This window comes from Morus notabilis, unplaced genomic scaffold (genome assembly GCF_000414095.1).
Source record: "Morus notabilis unplaced genomic scaffold, ASM41409v2 Scaffold218, whole genome shotgun sequence".
Lineage (NCBI taxonomy): Eukaryota > Viridiplantae > Streptophyta > Magnoliopsida > Rosales > Moraceae > Morus > Morus notabilis.
In genome coordinates this window covers 393,414-402,194 of record NW_010358631.1, presented here as the reverse complement: position 1 = coordinate 402,194, position 8,781 = coordinate 393,414, and the positions used below count along the sequence as shown (strand labels likewise).

Sequence of the window (8,781 nt, the reverse complement as noted above, 5' to 3'; positions counted from 1 at the left end):
GTGGACTAGTCCAGCTCAACCCACGGCCCGTGTGAGCCTAAAGATAACGGGTCAGGTTGGGCCGGACCGGCCCGTTCTTCAATCTCTGAACAAACAATTATAGCATTAACAAGGTTCAACAGAGATCAGTTACAGATAAAAACAACTAGACTCCAAATACAAGGAAAGAGGGAACGCCAAAAAATAAAATATAAATATAAAAAAGAATGTTACATTTCAACACAAGAAGAAACAAAAACAAAACTGAAGAGATTGAAAAAGGGGGAGAAAAAATTTCAAACTTGGGTCAAAATCATATTCACCTGGGGTTTGGATAGGCAAAGTGGATGACGATATTACCCCAGTTGATTGTGAAGGACCAGATTGAACAGAGGTTAATGAAGATGGAACCTCTTTTGATTTTGGTGGTGGTGGAGATGATGAATTTTTCTTCTGAACTTTTGGCTCCGATTCTGAATTCAACTTCCTAGTTGTTTGATTTTGAGCTTGTACTTGGTCCTGAGGAGGATTCGGTGGCTGATTATTCTGATTTTTTGCGCTTTCTTCCGTCAATGCATCACAGAAAGCCCTATGCGTCACATGACTCAAGTGAAATGTTCTGTTAAAAATTTAACAAAATTTGACAAAAATGATTAAATTATTACCTTTTAAAGAGTTTGAAAGTCGTTTTGTCAAAAAAAATATTAGAAATTAAACTGTCACTTACTAAAAAATTTAGGAGCTATCTGTGCAATTTACTATAAGAAATTTCATTATTTATATGTATGTATTTTTGAATACTTTATAAATATTATTGAAAATTCTATGATTATTTATGAAGTTTTAAATATTATAAATAAGAGTTATATATGAGAATAATATTTAAGGATAATAATTGAAATGTGTTCGTAATGAATTTAATTAAAATTTCAGAATCTTTAATTAAAACATTACTAATACATTTCATTCCCATTAAGAATGAAACGGTGTTATTCGCACTGTTAATATGGATGGATATTGGATGAGTATATTACACAAAATGTGATTACACAGACACAATTTGAATTTCTGATAATTTTCATTAAGTATAGAAATTCAAATTGAGTCTACCGATGGTCATATATAGAACGATCTTAATCTTGAGTTATTAACAAACTTCTATTTATGGATTTGTGTCTTTTGACTTACTCGGTACAGATTTCGATATTGCTAAATCTTATTCCATGTATCTTGGAGACATGATGAAGTGGGTAGTTGGGAATGCTAATATATGAAATGGAATCCATTCTTTCTTGAATAAAAAAATAGATAAATAATTCTCTTAAGGGTTGATTAGGTACTTGGATTAGTAGGAGTTCTGATTTATGAGTTTATTTTATGAATCGCTATTGATTAGAGAAATCAATGGTACTCAAGTTTAAAGATGTAATTGGAGATGTTAACGGATTTCACCGAGCTCTAATTATGATTTATTTATGGGAGATTGATCTATATGTAGTGATTATATCAAAAAGACACTTTAAATTCTTAGAGGTACTTATGTCTGTAATTTTAAGAGTGCAATTCTAAATTTTTAGTGGAATAACTTTTAAAATTAATTAATTAATTAAAAAAATTTAATTAATTATTAACTTTATTGAAGCATGAAATTATAAATCTATGAGCTCTCACATCATCCTTGGAGGATGGCAGCTAGCATAAAAAACTGGACCACCAACTCCAGAATGCACCCTCGACTCCAGAATGCACCCTCTCTTTTTGCGCCTTGAAAAATTTTAAAAAAAATTAACAAATAATAAGAATTTTAAGAAATGCATAAAAATCCTTCACGATGACAAATAATGCTAAAAAAGGGGAAAATAATGAGAGGAGAAAAAGTTTTCATGGTGCGGCAAAATGATGTTACATCTTACAAGTTGTGACTTTGTTTTTTTTTTTTTTTTTTTTTTTTTTTTTTCTTTTAAGGCTTTTTTTTGTTTTTTGTTTTTTAAAAATTCAAAAAGTATCTCTTTAATTTTGTCTAAATACAACTTTTATTTTTGAGTTTTTTAGGCATCGTTCACTTCGCGGATTCGAGTTTTCAATTCAAGCTAAGATGTGATATTTTCTGAGAGCTTTTCACTGTAGCATAAAAAGTTAAATGTGACATTTTCTGAGAGCTTTTTACTGTAGAAATTTAAAACTGAAAACTCGAATCGGTAAAATGAACGAGCCCTTAAAATCTAAAAAGTAACTTATGTATTTTTCAATCCCTACAAAAAGTATCATTTCTTTTAACTTTTTAAGTTTAATTTTTTTTAAAATAGCTAAATTATTCTTAGATATCTTATATATTGTCTAAATTTATGCTAGGTTATACCAACTTTTTAAGAGCCTTTATTAGATTTCTTTTTTTTTAGAAGTAAACCTCTTTGAAAATTCACAGCACCAATTTGAATACTCTTTTTTTCTTTTTTTATTTTAATAAGAAAGTGAAATCTTTTTTGAAAAAAAGATGTACTTTTTTTTTTTTTTTGAAATTCTATTTGGTAAAACATGACGAATTTATTTATCAATTTGAGGTTAAAGTGTAATTTATAGTGTGTAATAAACTAACTTGTTAGAATTGTCTAATACTACTACGTGACAAAAATTTACATCTTTTTCTTTAAAGATTTCACTTTTTTCTTAAATTTAAAAAAAATACTTGTTTAAATTAGGACTGTAAATTTCATAAAAGAGCTATTTCAAAAAATAAAAAATCTAAAATAGCTGTTTAAAAGTTAATATAGCCCAGCACAAATTTAAATATTGTATTGAATAATTAAAGATAACTTTGTCATTTTAAAAAAATTAAAAGAATGAATACTTTTTGTCTGTTTTTAAAAACACAAAAAATACTTATTGAATTTTAAAAAACTAAAAAATAAAAGTTATATTTAAACAAAACTGAGAGATACTTTTAAATTTTTTTTTTTTTTTTTTAGAGATCAAGTTAAAATTCAGATACCGAAAACGATAGGAAAAAAAATAATAATTCCAGGTGCGGCAATTTTTGAGAGAGCCACGCTTATGCCACGTGACAGCTTTCTATATAATGACCAGATTGTCCATTCCTTATCCAATGGCCACGTCAACAAAGTTCAACAACGGAAACCGAACTAGCTAGCTCTCCCTTTCCTCCAACCACCGGACCCATGGAGAAAAAAACCGAAGACGACGAGACCGAGTCATGGCCGAGTCGCGACTGGGCCGAGTTGACTCACGAGTGCCTCATCGACATCCTCGCTCGGCTCAGCCTCGTGCACCGATGGCGGGGCCCCATGCTCGCCTGCAAGTCGTGGCTCAACGCCTGCAAGGATCCCTCTCTCCACGCCTCCTTCGATCTCGAGACTCGGTTCAACTCGGAGGCCGAGTCGCCTCGCTGGTGGTCCCCCGAGTTCGAGCGCAAGGTCGATTCTATGCTCCGATCCGTCGTCGAGTGGAGCGACGGCTCGATCACAAGGATTCGCACCAGGCACTGCTCTAATGGTGCCCTCTCTTTCGCCGCTGAAAGGTACGAGCGAATTGGAAAATCTGTCATGATCTGATCTTGTTTTTGCTCCGATAATTTTGCTTCTCCAGTTGTGTGGTGAAATTTGTTTGTTTTGCTGCGATTTTTGGCGTTGATTGAAGAAAATACTTGTTTTTTGTTCTTTTGTTTGGGTCTGAAATTTGGATCTTAGTGTTTGTGACTGAAAAGCATTACCGATTTGGAAATTGGAAATGAACTCTTAAGATTTTTCCTCCTTTTTTTTTTTTTTGGGTGCTGCGATCTTGGAAAAGAGTAAATTTGGGTTTGAATTTAGATTTGTGCTGGATATTTGGAATTTTTTGTTGTGTGATTGAAAAGTAATCGTGTTATGAGTAATCGAGAATTTTGTTTGCCGTTTTGTGATGTCAGGTGTTGATCATATGAAAAAGTGGTTTTTGGCCTTATTTTTTAGGAATAATGAGCAGAAATGGTCCAATACTAACCTAATGTTCAAATAAATGTACGCATTTTCAGATTTTTAAACAATGTTTGTTCTTTCAAGCTTTAATAGGCAAATGATGACTCATTCCTTCATAAATATTGTTAAATTTACTTTGATAAATTGTGATTACAGTGAATTTTTTATTTACCTGCCATAATCTGCGCTTTTAATTTAGAATCTAAGAAGCTTGGATTATTAATTTTGTTTTTATAAAAAATTAGAGAGAGTATTGATGTACTGATGTTAGTGGTGGACTTCGACAATGCTAGTAGCAAGGAGAGAGAGAGAGAGAGAGAGAGAGAGAGAGAGAGAGAGAGAGAGAGAGAGAGAGAGAGAGAGAGAGAGAGAGAGAGAGAGAGAGAGAGAGAGAGAGAGAGAGAGAGAGAGAGAGAGAGAGAGAGAGAGAGAGAGAGAGAGAGAGAGAGAGAGAGAGAGAGAGAGAGAGAGAGAGAGAGAGAGAGAGAGAGAGAGAGAGAGAGAGAGAGAGAGAGAGAGAGAGAGAGAGAGAGAGAGAGAGAGAGAGAGAGAGAGAGAGAGAGAGAGAGAGAGAGAGAGAGAGAGAGAGAGAGAGAGAGAGAGAGAGAGAGAGAGAGAGAGAGAGAGAGAGAGAGAGAGAGAGAGAGAGAGCAAAGAAGTGAGGGACGTCAAGAATAAAAGAGAGCAAGAGAGAGGGGAGAGAGAAAACAGAAGCAGATATCTAACATTCTAAATTCCAATTGCTTTCTGTATCGGGGAAAAAAAAAACAATTGCTTTAGTATGGGGAAAAATGAATATTAAAGGTAAAAACTGTAAAAAAAGGAGAAAGCGAATCAACAATTTTAAATTAAAAAGAACAGATTATCACAAATTTAAAGTTTACTATATATGACAATGAGTTTTCAAAATAAATCATTAATTTACTCAGTAAATCAAAGTTTCATTTGTCATTTGACTAGTGTTTCAAAAAATGGTACATGTATGTGAAATATACTTTTTATTTATTGAAACATGAACTAATAAATGGCGCCATTTCTGAAAATGTTTATTCTGAAATTTTTAGATTTTAGGTGGCATTTTGAGGATAAATTGAGTAATGACGGATACATGTTGTGAGGGTGAAAATTATCCTCTGATTCCTTTTCCTAGAAGAGTTGGAAGTCTTCGATTTTTTACTGTTGAGTTATGAGTTTGCTAAAAATATCATCTTTCAGGTTTCAACCTCAACATGGCTAGAACCTTATGTTGTGTTGGAGGTCTATTGTAACTGTGCGTTTAAGGTTTGAGCATTTATGGTTTGTTATTTTATTTTAGAGCTTCTTGTATATTAGACCTTCTTTTAGTTAGAGTGTGGAGGAAAAAGAGTTGCACTGGGTCATAACTTGCTTATAGGTAGTGACAACAGATTCACAAGAGACCTTGAAGGTAATAAACTGCTTTTCTGAGCCAAGGTTCATGGCTTTCCCATCTTAAGTTCTGCTAGGTCCTGTTAAACCAATTGTTGAGGTCTGTTATGTTAAGAACTGAAAAAGAGGGGCCTACCTTGCTCTGGTATTCTGCATGCTTTTTGTAGCATAAAATTTATTTGAATTAGGATTTTGGAGGTGAAACTGGGTAACGCCAGTTACATGTATTGTGTCGTCAAATTTTGCCACTAATCCTTCTATGTCGAAGTCGGCGTTTAACTAACCAGTTTAGTTTACTAAGGCCTCGTTCGTTTCGCTGATTCGAGTTTAGAATTCGAGTTTTGCTACAGTAAAAAGCTCTCATAAATAGTCACATCTAACTTTTTTGCTACAGTAAAAAGCTCTCACATAAAATCACATCTCAACTCGAATTCTAAACTCAAATCAGCAAAACGAACGAGGCCTAAAATTGTATTTGAACCTCCAGTTGGCTATGAGATGTTCGAACTCTATTAGAACCTTGTTTCCAAGGTTGGAGCTTTTCTAGTTGGTTGTTTTGTTGTGGGTTTTAGATGAACTTCATTTTCAAGCATCGGCTTAGGCAACTATCAAATAACATTTATATATAGCTTAATGTTAAAATGAGGAAGTTGGGCGTGGCAACCTTCTTTTGTAGCGCTGGTAGGTTGTTTTGGTCATTTGTTGGTTTTATGGAAGCTAAATTCCGCAACTCAATATTTGTCCTTGCAATTCTTTTATAGGTGTCGGATTCTTGAGGTTCTTTCAATCAAGAGCTGCCCAAATGTTACTGATGTATCCATGGCTACAATTGCTTTCCGGTGTCCCATGCTCAAGGAGCTTGACATTAGCTACAGCTATGAAATATCTCACGAGTCGTTGGCGTTGATTGGAACGAATTGTCCGAACCTTAAGTTCTTGAAACGGAACTTGATGAACTGGTTAGATCCTTCCCAACATGTTGGAATTGTCCCAGACGAGTATCTTAATGCTTGCCCTCAAGATGGGGATGCGGAAGCCGCTGCAATCGGGAAATCCATGCCTCATTTGGAGCACCTTGAACTTCGGTTCTCCAAGTTATCAGCTAAAGGACTTATTTCAATATCTGAAGGGTGTTTGAATCTCAAGTACCTGGATTTATTCGGGTGTGCGAACTTAACCAGTAGGGATATCGCAAATGCATCAAGCAATCTGAAGAACTTGAAGGAGATAAAAAGGCCAAACTTTTACATCCCTAGGTCGGTTTTTCACACGGAAAGGTATGGTCACTGGAGGCTATATGATGAGAGATTCCAAACGGACGTGTTTCGAATCTAGCCAGGTAAACTTGGGAACAGAACATTGGCGACCACATATTTGTGATTTGATAAATTATTATATTCCTGTGAGTACGTATGTTGTGTTTGTATTTTTGTGGCGATGCCGTAGCAATGTTATTACTTCCATAATAATAAAAAATTTTAGTTGTGCTTCTTTGTTTTTCCATTTAGGTGTTGAGGTTGCTAGTTGTGATCATTAAGCAGGAAAATGCTGAACAGCTTGGGATAAATAGATGATTGGTGATTCATACTTTTATTGTATTTAAATGATTAAATGATTAGATATTACTTTCCCTATAATAGTCTGACCATTTACAACAAAGGATGTATTTATAAAAAGAAAAACCTACTCAAAGGCTCTGAAGTTGTCTCTGTAACTGCGATCAATTCTGAATCAGGTTAGAATGTTCAACTGGGAGCTGAAATCAAAGAGAACAAGAATAAAGTGCAACCCAAAAAGGTTTGTTGAAACAGGAAATTCCAATTAAAATTTACCATAGTTTTTGCGTGAGGAAAGTGTTAAAAAAATATTGAAGCCGGGAAAGTTGAAATAGGAGGTCTTTGCTTGGCTAAAGAATTCCTGGCTTGAAACTCTTAATCAATCCCTGAATTTGTCGTCTTAAATTAATTTGAAATAACAAATCATCTCAAAATGAAATGTACGTGATCGGAGCTTAGAACAGAATAATTTTGCAACGTGGTTACCAATGTAAGTTAATAAATGTAATACTTAGACAAAATGTAATCCTAACACACAATATGTGTAACATTGACAAATTTGAGTTTCTATAGAGGGATAATGTGTCTGTTGCACCCCTTATTGTGATACTAAACCTGCCCACTGCCCACTGCTAAGTATTGGTTACGGTAGAAAGATGGATGAATAATGAATTAAGACCCTCCTCCCTAACTCCTTTCTTGCTCTATGTATCATTTACAACTATAGAAAAAAAAAAAATCATAACAAAAAATTCATAAAATTAATATATATATATATATATATTGAGCATTTTTCACACACTGGGTTAGGCACCTCGTGCTTAATTATTAGGCTCATACTTACCCAATGTGGACAGAGCCTAATTACGTATACTTTCTATACTGAATTATCGTATCAACCTTTGTGAATCCTTAAGCCACAAACGTGATGTAGTTACTCTTGAATTTCCATCGGAAATAGGACAAGAAACATTTCCTTGAGAGAGAGATCACAAATGACCGAGAAAAATACATTTGATAAATGTGTACATAAGAAAAAATGGATACTAGATTTAAACATTTTATTACTTTTTTTTGTTTGTTTTGTTTTTGCTGCTTCAAATGTGAGTAAACAAGTATATATAGGCAATCGAATCGTCTGTCCATTAACTATGTCCAATTTTCACGTCCAAATATGACTAATGTTACATTTGCTTAGACTCTTTTCATACATTACATTTTCGTATCTCCCCACAAGGATATACAATTTTACATTAAAATATAATTAAAGAGTCACTTGACAATCTATTGAGATAATTGGTGGAATAAAACGAGTTATGGCTCATCATTTCATCAACTAACATTTGGGGAGTCTAAAGTCACATCAACCCAAGTTATATTTGACAATCTAATAAGAGGCATAATTATAGCCTCACAACAAACAATGAGAATTAATCCTTAAATGATAGGAGAAAATCTTAATAGATCATCTTTTGTGACTATACCACCACCATCGGTTAGCTTGTTAAAATTATTTTACTCATATTTTAGGGCAATAGTTTCGTGTTTTGTAGTAAATTTTATAAATTATATAAGATGAAATGCCACAACCATTATTGCTATGACGGCAGATATGCCTCCTTGTTATAATTATGCATAACCAACAAGGTCTCACAATGTAACAACCTAAAAATTTAAATAAGTTTAATTATATTAATTATAATTTATTAATGTACCTAATATTAATTTTTCCACTCACCCCCTCTCCCTCCACCGCCAGCCACCATTCCCTCTCCCCTCCTCCGGCTCTCTCTTTCCCGGCCCTTTCTCTCTCTCTCTCTTCTTCTCCTCTCTCTCTCTCCTTGGGCTGTTCCGGCCGAACAACAAGA

At 34.0% G+C, this 8,781-nt stretch overlaps 1 protein-coding gene across 1 annotated transcript; it reads left to right on the top strand.

The window, feature by feature from the left end:
• The first annotated feature begins 3,095 nt into the window (after positions 1-3,095).
• Positions 3,096-6,858, top strand: LOC21397127 (F-box protein SKIP1). Its single transcript, XM_010092872.2, has 2 exons — positions 3,096-3,514; positions 6,119-6,858. The coding sequence occupies exons 1-2, from the start codon at positions 3,156-3,158 to the stop codon at positions 6,690-6,692; spliced, it is 933 nt and encodes a 310-aa protein (XP_010091174.1). The 5' UTR covers positions 3,096-3,155; the 3' UTR covers positions 6,693-6,858.
• Positions 6,859-8,781: the final 1,923 nt, after the last annotated feature.